The sequence below is a fragment of the Rana temporaria genome, chromosome 7, assembly GCF_905171775.1.
Source record: "Rana temporaria chromosome 7, aRanTem1.1, whole genome shotgun sequence".
NCBI classification, from domain to species: domain Eukaryota; kingdom Metazoa; phylum Chordata; class Amphibia; order Anura; family Ranidae; genus Rana; species Rana temporaria.
In genome coordinates this window covers 91,083,985-91,102,251 of record NC_053495.1, presented here as the reverse complement: position 1 = coordinate 91,102,251, position 18,267 = coordinate 91,083,985, and the positions used below count along the sequence as shown (strand labels likewise).

At 45.0% G+C, this 18,267-nt stretch overlaps 1 protein-coding gene across 2 annotated transcripts in view; it reads left to right on the top strand.

The window, feature by feature from the left end:
- Positions 1-18,267, top strand: part of XRCC6 (X-ray repair cross complementing 6) — a 247,393-nt gene that overhangs the window by 177,369 nt on the left and 51,757 nt on the right. For both annotated transcript variants that reach the window (XM_040359639.1, XM_040359638.1), the window contains exon 9: positions 12,338-12,499. In XM_040359639.1, coding sequence (XP_040215573.1) covers positions 12,338-12,499 — 162 coding nt within the window. The remainder of the gene's footprint in view (positions 1-12,337; positions 12,500-18,267) is intronic.

Below are 18,267 nucleotides of genomic sequence, written 5' to 3'. Positions count from 1 at the left end.
GTCCGTGGAACTAATAAACCAGCTGTTCTGGGAAGCAAGGGAGGAGATACAAACGAAGAGGGGACAAGAACTGGAACTGATAAGAGCGAGACAGCCCATTACACCTGCAGTTCCTACCCCCCCACCTGCTGCTACAGGAAAGAAAATACCGTTCAATGCATTTAAAGCTTTTGTAGAAAGTGAGGAGGAAATAGATGGATATTTGGCGGACTTTGAGAGGCAGTGCTCACTACACCAGGTACCACCAGACCAATGGGTCACTATTTTGTCGGGGAAATTGTCGGGCAAAGCCAATGAAGCCTTTCGGGCTCTCGCTCCAGAGGATATTTTACAATACCAGCAAGTTAAAAAGGCGCTGCTAACCCGATACGCCGTAACTCCAGAAGCCTACCGCCGGCGCTTCCGGGAGTCCAAGAAGATGGCTGTGGACTCCCACATGGAATGGGCCAACCAGTTACAAAGGGTGGCATCCCTTTGGGTCCAAGGGTGCAAGGCCAACACCGGGGAGGAAGTATTGCAGCTGTTCCTAATGGAACATTTCTTCCAAGACCTGGCCGCAGACATACAAGACTGGGTACGAGATCGCCGTCCCGCTAACTTAAACGAGGCGGCTCGGCTAGCAGATGAGTACGCGGAGACAAGGAAAGTAAGCCAGGGTACAATGCGGCTGGCTCAGAAGGTAGAACCGCGTACTCCAACCGTCACCCCACGCCCAGAGTTTCGGGCTCCAGTCCCACCACGTCCTCAGGGGCCTAGCAACTACCCCCGGGATTCGCCTAGGGTGACGTGCCATCACTGCAGCGACACGGGACATATTGCTCGTTATTGCCCTTTGAGAGCTACAAATAACAATTGGAGACGCACAACACCCAACACTGAGGTCACTCCATCACGTCCCTCTGCGGCCCACTGCCTGGAGACCGAGGGGGTCCCTGAGGAATGTCTGGGAATTTGGTATGAGGCAGACCCAATACAAGCGGCCTCTCCGGATAACCGTCAGCATCACCGTCAGGAGGTACGAGTGAATGGACAAGTAGCACAAGGCCTAAGATTCCGGGACTACTATCACTCTGATTCAAAAACATCTGGTAAAGCCAGAGAACGTGTCCACTCGCACAGTTGCCGTCCGGGTCGCAGGGGGTGCTGTATTTCGCGTACCCACCGCCCGGGTGCACTTAGACTGGGGAGCCGGGTCAGGAAAGACCACAGTTGGTATCATGGACAACCTACCTGCCGAGGTGGTGCTGGGCAACGACATTGGCCCTCTGACTTCGGCTTATTTACCTACACCTGCTGCTGCTTGTCCCGTGACCACCCGTGTTGCTGGAGTCAACCCGCTTGCTGCAGAGAACCGGGTAAGACTACCTTCCCCGACATGTACTGTAGATCCGGCACAATATCACAGTCTAAAATGGGAATGTGACAAGTTGGCCAGTGAGAAATCAGAGATGCAACAACACTATGTCATGTATTATGAGATGTCCCGTGGCTTGAACATTGAAATGCACAAACAGGCGGAAATTGTCAAAAGATTAAATGGGATTTGCATCCAGGTGGTGCCGTATCTGTCCCAAGAGCATCAGCAACAGGTTTTGGGAGCCATTGAGAGAGCAAAGCAAGTGACTGTTCCAGAATTGAATTCTATTATTCACCTTCACCATCAGCTACCGACCTGGTAAGCCAATGGGAAGGCCGACGGACTGTCCAGGCAAACTGAACTTTTACCCTAACAGCAGACCGGACATCCCCAAGTTGATCCGAAAAGGATCAATCCGGGTCTGCCGGAGTGTTCCACAAAAGGGGAGTAGTGTAACGGACCTATGCATGCTGCCGGGACATCGATAATCTTCATGCAGGGAGGACTACAAGGAACTGCATGGCTTGTCACAATTGGATGTACCACATTGTATTCTGAGCTCAAAGGGTTAATTGGACAAGGGTCTCTTTCACTGCTGAATGCTAATGTACCCTTTGCATAGCTAATGAACTCTCTTTTGTGTAGGTAACAGCCCCCTGTGAGGTGTATGCTGATGGGGATTATGTGTGAGTGATAATTGTTTTAAAGGTTAATTGAATTCTATTGTCTGATCAAGCTAAGTTTAGGAGCCAAAACGGCTAGCGACTGATTGGCTCAAGGGAATGTCATTATTTCAAAGTATGTGTATTGAAGCCCCCCTTGGGTGGGGGGGGGGAGTGTCATTTGTTTCTGTACAGTTTGTAACCAGATATAAGGAGGAAAAATGTGGCATTAAAAGTCAGTCCTGCTTGACTCTGCAAACGTATCCCGTCTCGTTTCTTGAAAGGGCGTTCGATGGGATATACCGGCGGTACCTGCATATCGCAGCTTGCCAGGGAAAAGGACGTCTCCAACGGCTGAGACCCTCTCACCTCTCACACAAGGTAAGAAAGGCTGAAAGACGACCACCACTGAACAAGACACACAAGCTGAAACGTCAAGACTAGGCCAAGAAATATCTCAAGACTGATTTTTCTAAGGTTTTATGGACTGATGAAATGAGAGAGAGTCTTGATGGGCCAGATGGATGGGCCTGTGGCTGGATTGGTAAAGGGCAGAGAGCTCCAGTCCGACTCAGATGCCAGCAAGGTGGAGGTGGAGTACTGGTTTGGGCTGGTATCATCAAAGATGAGCTTGTGGGGCCTTTTCGGGTTGAGGATGGAGTCAAGCTCAACTCCCAGTCCTACTGCCAGTTTCTGGAAGACACCTTCTTCAAGCAGTGGTACAGGAAGAAGTCTGCATCCTTCAAGAAAAACATGATTTTCATGCAGGACAATGCTCCATCACACGCGTCCAAGTACTCCACAGCGTGGCTGGCAAGAAAGGGTATAAAAGAAGAAAAACTAATGACATGGCCTCCTTGTTCACCTGATCTGAACCCCATTGAGAACCTGTGGTCCATCATCAAATGTGAGATTTACAAGGAGGGAAAACAGTACACCTCTCTGAACAGTGTCTGGGAGGCTGTGGTTGCTGCTGCACGCAATGTTGATGGTGAACAGATCAAAACACTGCCAGAATCCATGGATGGGAGGCTTTTGAGTGTCCTTGCAAAGAAAGGTGGCTATATTGGTCACTGATTTGTTTTTGTTTTGTTTTTGAATGTCAGAAATGTATATTTGTGAATGTTGAGATGTTATATTGGTTTCACTGGTAAAAATAAATAATTGAAATGGGTATATATTTTTTTTTTTGTTAAGTTACCTAATAATTATGCACAGTAATAGTCACCTGCACACACGGATATCCCCCTAAAATAGCTAAAACTAAAAACAAACTAAAAACTACTTCCAAAAATATTCAGCTTTGATATTGAGTTTTTTGGGTTCATTGAGAACATGGTTGTTCAATAATAAAATTAATCCTCAAAAATACAACTTGCCTAATAATTCTGCAATCCCTGTACGTATGGACAATATCTGAATCCTTCTGGGGTCACAGGGAAAAGCCGGACCGCGGGAGGGAAAGGGAGGGGAGGGAGGGGTGGTAGAGAAAGGGGGCGGAACTATCTCCCTAACCCTACCCCTTGTCTCTTTCCCTTTCCTTATTTTTTTTTGCTTTTTATTTTACTATTTCCTTATTTCTTTCCTCTGTAATAGACTGGCATATTAAGATGACGAAAATAACTTTGACATCGTATAACATGAAAGTTCTGAATTTACCAGAAAAACATAGCAAGCTATATATGGAATACAGGAGACTCGGATCACATATTCTATTTCTTCAAGAGACACACTTAAAAAAAAAAAAAAAAAATTCCAAAGCTGGGAAATCAGAGATATCCCATTGTGTATCATAGTGCATCGCAGACCTCAAATGCAAAAGGAGTAGCAATTATGATTTCAAGACGGCTTTCATGGAAAGAAATAAAGACAATTAGAGACAAGGAGGGGCGGTTATTGATTGTAAAGGGCTTTATATGATCAAAAGGTTACCTTGGTAAATATATATCTGCCTAACGAGGGTCAAGTAGCAGCGTTGGAGACATATATGCATGTAATACACCAAAATAAGGAGGGAATTTTGTTGATGGGAGCAGATTTAATTGTGACATTAGATCCAACTTTGGATGCTTCAAGGGGAACCTCGCACTTGTCGTATATAAAATTACGAAAAGCAAAAAAAAATGCTTCAGGAGCAGCAGGTAAGGGATAGCTGGAGAACTCTACATGCGCATGATGGAGATTACACCTTTTTCTCAGCAAAACATATTCTAGAATAGACTATGTCTTTGTGTCGCAAAGTGCGCAGCAATGCATTAGGGAGGCCTCCATAGGCTCAGATCACGCACCATCTAATTGTGTTATAGAATGGGGGGAACCCGCTGCCTGAGAATGGCAGTGGAAGATTAACGAAACCCTCCTGAAAGATCCAGAATGCGAGATACAGTTAGCACAGGAATTAGAATTGTTTTTTTTAAACAAATCAGCGGAAGTGTCTCCTTTCTGCGTGTGGGAAACACATAAATGCTATATTAGAGGCATATTTATATCAGCAGGAGCACGTAGAAAACGACAACAGGGGCCTCAATTAGTATCTTTGCTCGGGAATATCAGGAGGCTAGAGACTTTACATAAGAAATCTCAGACACTCCTGAGAGAGAAGGAACTCACCTGCTTGCGAGAGGAATTGAATGCCCAGTTAACAGATGAAGCAAAAGCAGCAATGACCTGGGGTAGAAAAACTTTTTATGAATTTGGGAATAAGCGTAGTAGGATGATGGCTAATGCATTGAAAGCGACAAGAACACGAAACTATATAGAACGTATTAAAACGCAAGGTGACACATTGGAAAAATTCATCACAGGCAATTGCTAAGGCATTCCGAGACTACTATGTGGGCCTATATCAATTAGAGGCACAAGATCAGGGAGCCAGGATATGTAAAGAAGAGGCGGCTAAGGCATATATAGAAGCCTCAGAAATGCCCACATTGACGGACAAAGACGCAGAGGACATTGATGGCCCAATCACCATTGAGGAATTTTTGGAGGCCTTGAAAACATTAAAACCTGGTAAAGCACCGGGCCCAGACGGATTTACCCTATTATACTATAAAACTTTTGCAGATAAACTGGCACCAAGATTTGTGGAGGTGTTTAACTCGATACGAGAAGGGCAGACAATACCAGTTGAAACGTTGATGGCCCATATAACAGTGATACATAAAGGGGGGGGAAAGATCTGGCTCAATTTGCAAGTTATCGCCCAATCTCATTACTAAATGTTAACTATAATAAATCGGAAGCAATGGATATTGAGGCGAGTACAGTATTACAACAGCAGCTATCAAACTTCTTTGCTTTTAGATGGACAAATTCACATATAGATTACCTTGCAAGAAAAATACCTGATAGACTGAACAGGATATTCGAACTTAATTTTGGGCACTTGGTACGACAAATTAAAATAGATCTACAGAAATGGGATAAGGAGGTGTTTAAGTGGTTTGGTAGAATCAATATTATCAAAATGAATGTAATGCCAAGACTGTTGTACTTTCTACAGACCCTAGCTATTAAGATTCCGTTGGGATATTTGAGATAGTTGAGAATAAGATTGGCAAGGTTTGTTTGGGCTGGAAAATCTGACAGAATATGTAGGGATATCCTGACCCTACCAAAAGAAAAAGGGGTGTAGGGAATACATTTAGCAAGAGTATTGGATTGGTGCGTACTTCAAAAAGAAAAACCATGAGTGCATATGGAACAAGCAATAGTGGAGGTACCCCTGGAGGGGGTAACTTGGCTTAAAAACACGACTATACCGCAAGCAGTAAAGCAACATCCGACAGTGGGCGCGACACTTAGTGTAGTTAAAAGGATACTCAAAAAAGTTAAGTTATCAACCCTGCTGAACCCGATGACTCCTATCCTAGGCAACCCAGAGTTTGAAATGGGTCTAAAGGATAAAAAAAATTCGCTGCTAAAACAGGGTAAAAGCAGACTTATACATTTCATGTCTGACAATCAAGTAATGTCTAGAGAAGAGCTGGACGGTGAGTTTGAAGAAAGTTGAGACCCTTTCAGGAGAATGCAGTTAAATGCATTTCTTAGATCAATTTCTACGCGAACAAGAGAAATGGCTCTACCGTCTAAGTTTGAAAAACTATGCTTAAAAGGGGAGCCAGTCAGACATGCAATATCAATATTGAATGCCATGGTGATCGAGTTGAAGGCCCCACAGAACCTTGGTTTCATACAGGCATGGGAGAAGAGAGAGTTAGGAGTCACCTTTTCAGAAGGGGCCAGATTCACGTAGAGATACGACGGTGTATCTCCTGATACACCGTCGTATCTCTGAGTTGTGCCGGTCTGATCATAGAATCAGTTAGGCATAGATATGCCTAAGATCCGACAGGTATAACTGTGTTACACCGTCGGATCTTGGGCTGCAATTCCAGGCCGGCTGCTAGGTGGCGTTTCGCTTTATTTACGCGACGATTATGCAAATGAGGAGATACGCCGATTCCGAAACGAACGAGCGCTTTTTTTTTACGTCCTTTGCGTTCGGCTTTTTCCGGCGTATAGTTACCCCTGCTTCTATGAGGCGCAGCCAATGTTACGTATGGCCGTCGTTCCCGCGACAAAATTTCCCGTCATCTCCTCTCGGCTGTCACGTCACACACGCACAGTCCCGCCTCCGCCACCAGCATTGGACCAGTATTCTGTCTGTCACAGGAGATGGTCCAATGCCGATGGCGGAGGCGGGACTGTGCGTGTGTGACGTGACAGCCAAATGGAGATGACGGCTCGTGATCTGGCGGGCGCTCGTTCCCTTCCGAGGTATGCCATTTTAAAAGGACAGTTTACTACTACCGTATACTGTGTATTGCCTGTGAGGTGACTATGCAATCTGATCTGCTGGTATTCACAAGTAGTCACCTAGACAGCCAAATGAACTAAAGGAAGGACACCCTTCCTGCAATGCAGGAATCTTCTGGATTTGTTTATCTGTAGCAAAAGCCAACAAATGCAAAGCTAATGCAGGACATTCTCATTAAAAAAGCGCAGAATGCTCTGCCTTAAGAGGAGTATGAAAACATCCTGTATTAAACGTTGTTTGTAAAAAAAAAATTATGTTCTACTAGTTGAAAATAATATAACAGCACAGTTTATTAATGTGTAAATGTTAAAAAAAGTTACAGTTCACCACAAAAAGTAACTGCACCCCCTTAGGAATTCAGCAAAAAAAAATACTTATTAATGCATTTTCTATATGCTACAGGAGCTGCTCTCTGAGTTGCTTGCTGTACATTGCTGCTTATCTTATTTTTAATTGTAACTGCATTTACTATTTGGACTAAAAAAATTAGTTTTTCCAGAAAATTCCCTCTTAAAATTGGGGTGCGCGTTATACACCGGCGCGAGTTATATGCCGATAAATACGGTAACTACTTACCGACCAGCAGGTCGGCTCCCCTGCGCGAGAGCACGTAGCTCTACATCACCTCGGGAAGCGGCCACTAGGGGCGCGTGCGTGTCCCTGATCCCGACGCGCGTGCCCGGCGGGTGCGATCACTCGTTACAGTGCGAGGACTTGGAGCTGTGTGTGTAAACACACAGCTCCTGGTCCTGTCAGGGGGAGAAATGCTTGACCGTCTGTTTATACAATGTATGAACAGCGATCAGTCATTTCCCCATGTCAGTCCACCCCCCCCCCCTCTACAGTTAGAACACACCCAGGGAACATATAGTGTTCCCTAGTGTTAGCCCCCTCCCTGCCAGTGGCATTTTTATAGTAATCCAATGCATTTTTATAGCACCGATCGCTATAAAAATGCCAATGGTCCCAAAAGTGTCCGCCATAATGTCGCAGTACCGAAAAAAAAAACGCTGATCGCCGCCATTACTAGTAAAAAAAAAATATTAATAAAAATGCCATAAAACTACCCCCTATTTTGTAAACGCTATAACTTTTGCGCAAACCAATCGATAAACGTTTATTGCGATTTTTTTTTTTTTACGAAAAATATGTAGAATTTTCTTTTTTTTTGTGTGTATATATATATATATATATATATATATATATATATATTTTTGGGGGATATTTATTATAGCAAAAAGTAAAAAATATTTTTTTTTTTTCAAAATTGTCGCTCTATTTTTGTTTATTGCGCAAAAACTAAAAACCGCAAAGGTGATCAAATACCACCAAAAGAAAGCTCTATTTGTGAGGGAAAAAAAAGGATGCCAATTTTGTTTGGGAGCCATGTCGCACGACCGCGCAATTGTCAGTTAAAGCGACGCAGTGCCAAATCGCAAAAAGTGCTCTGGTCTTCGACCAGCAATATGATCCGGGGTTTAAGTGGTTAAGGATAGGAGAGGGGAGGAGGACGACATTTTTCATGTTTGTTTTTCTTGTTTGTTTTTTTTTAGTTTTTTTGGGGGTTTAACTATTCGAAGATTAAACCGATATCTTCGGTTTACTTCTTTCTCTGGGGGAGGGGTATACGTAGTGGAGGGATCAGAGAGATAGCTAAATCACAAGGAAATAAGGATAGTAATAAAACAATATAAGCTTAAAGATTAAGTAGGAACCTGGGAGAGGAGTAATTAACCGTGTTGAAGAGTACAATAAGTAGAATGCATGCATAAGATGGTATATCTGTAAAGATGTATTATGATTATCTCTGTGAAAGGAAAAAAAAAAGGGAAAAAAAGATTGAAATAAAGAATTGAAAAAAAAAGAGGAGGAACAAGAAGCTCGGCTGCAGCGTCGGAGTTCGCCCACATCCTGAGGTGGGCAGAAAGGAGCGTACCGGCCCTGTCGGCCGTATACATTCCAGGCGTGGAAAATTGGCAGGCGGACTACCCGAGTCGCCAGATGCTGGACCAAGGAGAATGGTCTCTGCACCCAGAGGTGTTTCAGCTCCTTTGCCAAAGATGGGGCACGCCAGACGTAGATCTCCTGGAGTCTCTAATAAATCGGAAGGTATTGAGGTTTATGGCCAGGTCATGAGACCCATGGGCAAACGCGACAGATGCATTGGTGACACCGTGGAGTCAGTACCGGCTAATCTATGCCTTCCCTCCTCTGAAGCCCCTTCCTCATCTGCTTCGCATCGTGGAGGCGGAGGGGATCCCAATGATTCCAATTGCTCCGGATTGGCCTTGGCGTCCTTGGTACGTCGACCTAGTGCGTCTAGTAGCAGACGTCCGTTGGCGTCTACCGCTGAGAGAGGACCTGCTGTAGCAAGGTCCCCATACTTCGTCCTGCTTTACAGTCGCTGGTGTTAACGGCATTGGCTATTGAAAGCCAGGTGCTAAGAGACCGGGGCCTGTCAGATTCAGTGATTTCTACCATGAGGAGGGCTCGGAAGCTATCCTCTAGAAAGATTTACCATCGCACTTGGAAGGCCTACATATCCATTTGTGAGGAAATGAGGTGGAATCCACATACTTATTCAGTTTCCAAAGTCCTGCTGTTCTTACAGCGGGGGGTGGACCAAAAGCTTGCCTTAAGTACGATCAGGGGGCAGATTTCTGCCCTGATGGTCTTTTTCAACGACCCCTAGCGGCTCACTCTCTAGTGAGTACATTTGTGCAGGGGGTTCGGCATGTGGTTCTTCCGGTCTGTCCTTTCCTACCTCTGTGGCACCTGAACCTGGTCCTCTTGGTGCTTCAGAAACCACTAGGGGAAACCATTAGGGAGATTCCCTTGTTGACACTTTCTCAGAAAGTGGTCTTTTTGGTGGCTGTTACGTCAGTTAGATGGATTTCTGAGCTGGCAGCCTTGTCATACAAGGCCCCCTATCTGATCTTCCACAAGGATAAGGTGGTGCTGCGTCCGCAGCCTTCTTTTCTTCCTAAGGTAGCTTCGGCCTTCCATCTCATGGAAGGCATTGTACTTCCATCCTTGTGTCCTCGTCCGTTGCATCCTAAGTAGGTGACGTTGCATTCCTTGGACCTTGTCCGAGCTCTGAGAGTATACTTGTCTGCTATTGCTCCGTTCCGGAGGTCAGACTCACTGTTTGTTTCGGTGGCTGGTCCTAAGAAGGGCCTGGTGGTCTCGTCGGCCACCATCTCTAGGTGGATCCGACAGATCGTGATTCAGGCTTACGCTAAAAGGGGTCGGGCGCCTCCCTTTCCTGTCATGGCGCATTCGACCAGGGCAATAGGTGCCTCTTGGGCTTTCCGACATCAAGCATCTGTTTACCAGGTGTGTAAGGCGGCGACCTGGTCGTCCGTTCACACTTTCACTAAATTCTACAAGGTTGATGTGAGTGCATCTTCGGATGCTTCTTTCGGCCGCAAAGTTTTGCAGGCGGCTGTTTAGAGTTGTAACTTCTCAGTTAAGGAGCTCTGTTTTGTTTTGGGGTGAAGTTATTTTTATGCTGTTTCCACCCCTCGTTTTTGACACTGCTTTGGGACGTCCCACTTTGTCAAGATTAAGGCTGTGTCCGTCCATGAACAAAAGCGAACATAGGATTTTTGTACTCACCGTAAAATCCTTTTCTCTGAGTTCATGGACGGACACAGAACCCACCCCTTCTTTTTTATGTTTGTACTGCTTTTTGACTAACTGATCTGCAAGATGCAGAGAGAGGGGTTATACCCAGAGGCACCACCCCCTGGGCGGTACTGTATGGTGTGTGATGTGTTTAACACTTTCTATAATCTTCTGCCTAGTCACTCCTGAATGAAAGCCAATACCCACTTTTCCAAGATTAAGGCTGTGTTCGTCCATGAACTGAGTGAAAGGGATTTTACGGTGAGTACAAAAATCCTATTTTTTTATTTCTGCTTATCCAAGCACGGTTTTCTGGTCAGTTTCTCACTGGGTTAATGTGCACAGTATGATAAGTAATATACAATACTTGCCTATTTTCTTGAGCTGCGTTTTGCAGACTGGCTGCTTTTGACTTTTATCTATTGAAAACACTTTAGACCCATCTGCTGTAGGCCCCATTCACACCGATCCAGTGTGCTTTTCTTGCAGTGCGTGTGCAACACAGTGTACGTGTGGTTTTATGTGCGTGTTAGCTGCATTGTGCCATAGACTTCTTTTATGTCCCGTGGCTTTAGACTTTTGGTGCTCTTTCAGAAAGGTCATCAAAACTGTGGAACAAAATAGAACTCTATGGCAAAGTGCTACTAACCTGCACGCAAACCGCACTGCAGAAAAAGGGCACCAGATCAGTGTGAAAGGGGCTGTAACTTCTAAGCCCCCAGTGTCTTTCTAAAGGGAGAAACAATACCTTGTATGCAACAGAGGGGCAGGAAGGATCAATATGGTTGAATTTGCTGTGTAAAACTGGTACTGTTGGATTTTGTAAAAAAAAAAAATCTTAATTTTATTTTGTATGTTTTTGCATTACTGTATTGCTGTACCTCTTAGTAAAGCAGTTATTGGAATTCTTCAAAAAACAGTATGAACATTTATATTTTTCTAAAATTAGTGTTCATAATACAAGTGTAAATGTTAATATAATTAGAAGATAAATTGACATGTTAGTAAGAACAGATTTCTCAAAGCGTCAGCGTCAGGACAGCACCTGGAGAGAGTGTAGCTCCAACCAATTTCCCAGGAAACTGCGAATAATTCCTTTTAAGGCAGCCCCCTTCCACCATGGCCTCAGTTGTAGTGTTTCCTCTGCCATGGTGGAAGTGCTGCGAGGAACTGTGGGTGGGCTGCACTCTCTCCAGGCAGAGGTCCTGTGTGTGGGTGCATGTCTCACCTTAATTTTTCTTTTTTGGACCTTGCAGTCGTCTAGGCCATCCCAGTATTCCCCTCAGATGGGTGGGAGATGCTCTGGAGCTCCCCCTTCTTCCCCGCTCCCGGGGGAGTCTTCCCCCTTCCTTGAGCATGGAGACGGGCTTCCCGGGTCTGGATGGCGGGTGACGGAAGTGGGTGGAACTTCTGGCCGGGCGCATTGCTTCCGGTTCTGGTCTGTGGAACGCAGGAAGGTGGGGCACGGGCCCTGGCTTACGTAGATTTCCGTTCCTCGCAGTGGCAAGGAGACCGGGAGTTTTTAAAAAACTGACAGCAGAGCGGCTGCTCCTGCTGCAGCATGAAGTCAGCGGAGCTAGCAGCGATGACGGGAACAGGAGCCACAAGCCCCCAGCCCGGGTAAGCTGGGGACTCTAAATTTTCCAAATCCTTCTCTTATTAAAATTGGAATATAAAGATGTGAATGAAAATCTTAGTTTGGGCCAGTGTGTCCAGAAATCTTAACATCATGGACTTTGTAAAGGAGTCTTGCTGTAAGATTGATTATAAAAAAAAAAAACAAGATTACTACTTTTGTGGTTTACATGATGTGGCATTATACATATTTTTTCTTTTGGAAACGTAATCTTTTACATACATTTTTCTTAGGCAGCAGCACCTTATTCCATGCTCTACTTAATAAATGCCTAGAAAAACGAGTGATGGCTATCTGCAGATACACTCCTCGGAGAAATACACCCCCTCGGTTTGTTGCTTTGGTGCCACAAGGAGAAAAACTTGATGAGGACAATATACAGATTAAACCCCCAGGTAAGTGGTCAAAGTACTATGAACACCTGACATTTCTTATAAGAAGCACACGTTTTCAAAAAAATAAGTGCACATACTCATCTAGGTGAGTCCCATGCTGCATCTGCCTGCTCTACACGGAGAACTGAGCGATCAAAAGACCAATGATCGCTTAGTTTCTCAGGTCCACCCTGAGCACAGAGCGGTGACTCAGTCACCGCACTATAGTCTGTCTATCCAGCGCTCACTGGAGCGCCAAGCTTTGGATAGGGCGGAAACGGATGGCTCAGGCTCTTGGCAGCAGCACAACAGGACCTTAAAAGATGGTACTAAGCAGAGTGGCTCCTGTATACTAATAGAGCTAATGTATGACCTAAACGTAATGAGGGTAATCAATCAAATCACCTGTATGCTTCCTGCTACCGAAGCATTGTGGGGGATGTATGAACAGCCATTCATACTAGGGTTGTCCCGATACTAGTATCGGGACCGATACTGAGCATTTGCGCGAGTACTTGTACTCGCGCAAATGCTCCCAATGCTTCCCCCGATACTTTTTTTCCCCCCTGAGAGCGGGTGGAGAGGGGGCGGAGCAGAGCAGTCCTCAGGTATGGAGGAAAGGAGAGCCGCTGCCGCCTAGTCCCTAAAGTAAAAGCCAAGCCCCCCTGCCGCTGCCGTCTAGTTGATTAGCGCTGGGGGAACATAACGGCTTTAATTTGAATAGCTGTGTGTTCCGCGCCTCGTCATGTATAGCCCCTCCCCCTTGCACGGGCACTTTGATGGACAGATCATCCGTCCCAGGATTGGACGGGTGATCTGTCCATCAAAGTGCCCGAGCAAGGGGGAGTGTCTATACATGACGAGGCGCGGCGGGGAACACACAGCTATTCAAATGAAAGCTTTTATGTTCCCCGAGCGCTAATCAACTAGACGGCAGCAGCGGGGGGGCTTGGCTTTCTCTTTGGGGGGACATGGCTGCATTTAGGGACATGGCTGCATTTAGGGACATGGCTGCATTTGGGGACACAAGGCTGCATTTGGGGACATGGCTGCATTTGGGGACACGAGGCTGCATTTAAAAAAAAAAGTATCGGCCAGTACATGAAAAAAAGTATCGGTACTTGTACTCGGTCCTAAAAAAGTGGTATCGGGACAACCCTAATTCATACCATAACCAGGAATGATATTGTCTAACTTTGCCCTTATTTGTTTCATGGTGATGCAGAGATTTGCAGCATAGTGGTAGACAGGGGCAGAACATTGTTACAAACCTTTGAAATGTTACATAGTTGGCCAGGTTGAAAAAAGACACAAGTCCATCTAGTTAAACCATAGAAATAAAAAATATCGTCCAATTCCATATATATTCTATAACCACAGTTGATCCAGAGGAAGGCAAAAAAAAAACAGCAGAGCATGCTCTAATTTGCTACAGCAGGAGAAAAAAATCCTTCCTGACCCCCCCAAGAGGCAATCAGATTTTTCCGGATCAACTTTATCTATAAATGTTAGTACCCAGTTCTATTATGTACATTTAGGTAAAGTTTCCAGGCCTTTCTTAAAGCAATCTACTGAGCTAGCCAGAACCACCTCTGGAGGGAGTCTATTCCACATTTTCAGAGCTCTTACTGTGAAGAAACCTTTCGGTATTTGGAGATTAAATCTCTTTTCCTCTAGACTTAAAGAGTGCCCCTTTGTTCTCTATGACATTATTACTTTTTCAAATAAAGCGAGGGGTTAAATGGCATGTGAGGAATGGTTAGTGCAGCACAATGGAAATAGAATTTCACCGATGGGCTTGGAGACTTGTATCAAAAAAATTATATATACACAGTATCTCACAAGTGTGTACACCCCTCAAATTTTTGTAAATATTTTATTATACCTTTTCATGTGACAACACTGAAGAAATTACACTTTACTACAATGTAAAGTAGTGAGTGTAAGCTTGTATAACGGTGTAAATTTGCTGTCTCCTCAAAATAACTCGATACACAGCCATTAATGTCTAAACTGCTGGCAACAGAAATGAAGTACACCCCTACGTAAAAATGTCCAAATTGGGCCCAAAGTGTCTATTTTGTGTGACCACCATTATTTTCCAGCACTGCCTTAACTCTCTTGGGTATGGAGTTGACCAGAGGTTCACAGGTTTCCACTGGAGTCCTCTTCCACTCCTCCATGATGACATCACAGAGCTGGTGGATGTTGGAGACCTTGCGCTCCTCCACCTTCCATTTGAGGATGCCCCACAGATGTTCTATAGGGTTTAGGTCTGGAGACATGCTTGGCCAGTCCATCACCTTTACCCTCAGCAAGGCAGTGGTTGTCTTGGAGGTGTTTTTGGGGTCGTTATGTTGGTGGAATAGTGACCTGCGGCCCAGTCTCTGAAGAGAGGGGACCCTGCTCTGGTTCAGTATGTCACAGTACATGTTGGCAATTATGGTTTCCTTGTTGAACCTGTAGCTCCTGAGTGCCATCAGCACTCGTGCAGCCCCAGAACACGACACTCCCACCGCCATGCTTGACTCTAGGCAAGACACACTTGTCTTTGTACTCCTCACTTGGTTGCCACCACATGCGCTCGACACCATCTGAACCAAATAAGTTTATCTTGGTCTCATCAGACCACAGGACATGATTCCAGTAATCCATGTCCTTAGTCTGCTTGTCTTCAGCAAACTGTTTGCGGGCTTTCTTTGCATCAGCATTAGAATAGGTTTCCTTCTGGAGCGACAGCCATGCAGACCCATGTGATGCAGTGTGTGGCGTATAGTCTTGAGCACTGACAGGCTGACACCCCTCCACCCCTTCAACCTCTGCAGCAATGCTGGTAGCACTCATACGTCTATTTTTCAAAGACAACCTCTGGATAAGACACTAAGCACATGCACTCAACTTCTTTGGTCGACCATGGTGAGGCCTGTTCTGAGTGGAACCTGTCCTGTTAAATTGTTGTGTGGTCCACCGTGCTGCAGATCAGTTTCAGGGTCTTGGCAATCTTATAACCTAGGCCAGGCATGTCCAAAGTCAGGCCCGGGGGCCAAATGCGGCCCCCCTGTTGATTTAATATGGCCCTCCTGGGGATTTGGATGTATATATTGTTTGTGGCCCCCAGGGCCACAAAAGATATATACTGTATTTATTGGCGCTGCCTTGGAGGGGACAGGGAGGGGGCAGGACGAGCGCCGTCGGATTACATGAAGAGAATCTCCTGTTTACTCAGCAGCGTCTCTATTGTAAGTCCCGTCTCCTGGGATGCCATTGGACGACTGTTCTGTCTATTAAAGAGGCCACAGGATAAACAAGGCATTCTCCTGTTTGTAATCTGTTGGCACTCATCCCGCCCCCTCCCTCTGCCCTCCGAGGCTGCAGATGGGCATCGTTCAGGCTGCACTGATGGCAATGGTAAGGCTGCATTTATGGCACATGTGAGGCTGCATTGGTAAGGCTGCATTGGTTGTAATGGTAAGGCTGCATTCATGGCAATTGTAAGGCTGTATTCATGGCAATTGTAAGGCTGCATTCATGGCAATTGTAAGGCTGCATTCATGGCAATGGTGAGGCTGCATACATGGCAATGGTAAGCCTGTGAGTGTTATACGCCGATAAATACGGTATATCCAAATAACACGCCCAAGCTCATCCTTAGTCCTAAGCAGCGCTCTGGGATTCGTTGGGGCCACAAATAAAATATATACAGTAGATCCAAATAACACGCCTGAGCTCATCTCTTCACCACACACAGCCACAAAGGCAAGAGAATTCTTGTTGGGCCGTGTATTAGTGCTCAGACGAACACACTTAGGCAGAATTTTAATGGTTCAATGAATGTCAGGAAAAATAGTCGGCCCTTCACGCATGTTCACTTAATCAAATCTGGCCCTCTTTGAAAAAAGTTTGGACACCCCTGACCTAGGCCATCTTTATGCAGAGCAACAATTCTTTTTTTTCAGATCCTCAGAGTTCTTTGCCATGAGGTGCCATGTTGAACTTCTAGTGACCAGTATGAGAGAGCGAGAGTGATGACACCAAATTTAACACACCTGCTCCCCATTCACACCGGAGACCTTGTAACAATAACGAGGCATCTGACATCGGGGAGGGAAAATGGTTAATTGGGCCCAGTTTGGACATTTTCACTTAGGTGTGTACTCACTTTTGTTGTAGGGGACAGCAAATTTACACTGTTATACAAGCTGTACACTCACTACTTTACATTGTAGTAAAGTGTAATTTCTTCAGTGTTGTCACATGAAAATAAAATATTAACTAAAATGTGAGGGGGTGTATTCACTTTCGTGAGATACTGTGTGTGTGTGTGTGTGTGTGTGTGTGTATATATATATATATATATATATATATATATATATATGTGTGTGTGTGTTATATATATATATATATATATATATTTTTTTTAACCACTTAAGCCCCGGACCTTTAGGCAGCTAAATGCCCAGGCCAGGTTTTGTGATTCGGCACTGCATCGCTTTAACAGACAATTGCGCCGTCATGCGACGTGGCTTCCAAACAAAATTGACGTCCTTTTTTCCCCACAAATAGAGCTTTCTTTTGGTGATATTTTATCACCTTTTTTGCGCTATAAACAAAAATAGAGAAACAATTTTGAAAAAAATGCAATATTTTTTACTTTTTGCTATAATAAATATCCCCCAAAAAATATCCCCCATCTAAAAAAAAAAAAATTTTCCTCAGTTTAGGCCGATACGTATTCTTCTACCTATTTTTAGTAAAAAAAATTGCAATAAGCGTTTATCGATTGGTTTGCGCAAAATTTATAGCGTTTACAAAATAGGGGATAGTTTTATTGCATTTTTATTTATTTTTTACTACTAATGGTGGCGATCAGCGATTTTTTTCGTGACTGCGACATTATGGCGGACACTTCAAACAATTTTGACACATTTTTGGGACCATTGTCATTTTCACAGCAAAAAATGCATTTAAATTGCATTGTTTATTGTGAAAATGACAGTTGCAGTTTGGGAGTTAACCACAGGGGGCGCTGAAGGAGTTATGCTTCACCTAGTGTGTGTTTACAACTGTAGGGGGGTGTGGCTGTAGGTCTGACATCGATTGTGTCTCCCTATAAAAGGCATGACACGATCGATGCAGCCGCCACAGTGAAGCACGGGGAAGCCGTGTTTACATACGGCTCTCCCCGTTCTTCAGCTCCGGGGAGCGATCGCGAGGGGGCGGGTAGAAACGAATAGCCGCGCCCTCATCCCGGATCGCTTCCACGGAAGAACCGACCGCCGCATGTAGCAGGGGGGGTCCCAATCGGACCCCACAACCCGCGGAAAGGCAGGGACGTACATGTACGCCCATATGCCTGTACATGCCATTCTGTGGACATATATATACATGCGGCGGTCGTTAAGCGGTTAATAGTATTTATATATTCTCACAAAAGTAAGTACACCCTTGTTGTGGACTTGGTGCTACAAGGTCTCAGGTGTGAAGGGGGGAGCAGGTGTGTTAAATTTGGTGTTTGTCGCTCTCTCTCTCTCATACTGGTCACTGGAAGTTCAACATGGCAAGGAACTCTCTGAGGATCTTAAAAAAAGAATTGTTGCTCTACATGAAGATGGCCTAGGCTAAAAGAAGATTGCGAAGACCCTGAAATTGAGCTCAACAGGACAGGTTTCACTCGGAACAGGCTTCACCCATGGTCGACCAAAGAAGTTGAGTGCAGATGCTTCACATCATATGCAGAGGTTGTCTTTGGAAAATAGACGTATGAGTGCTGCCAGCATTGCTTTCAGAGG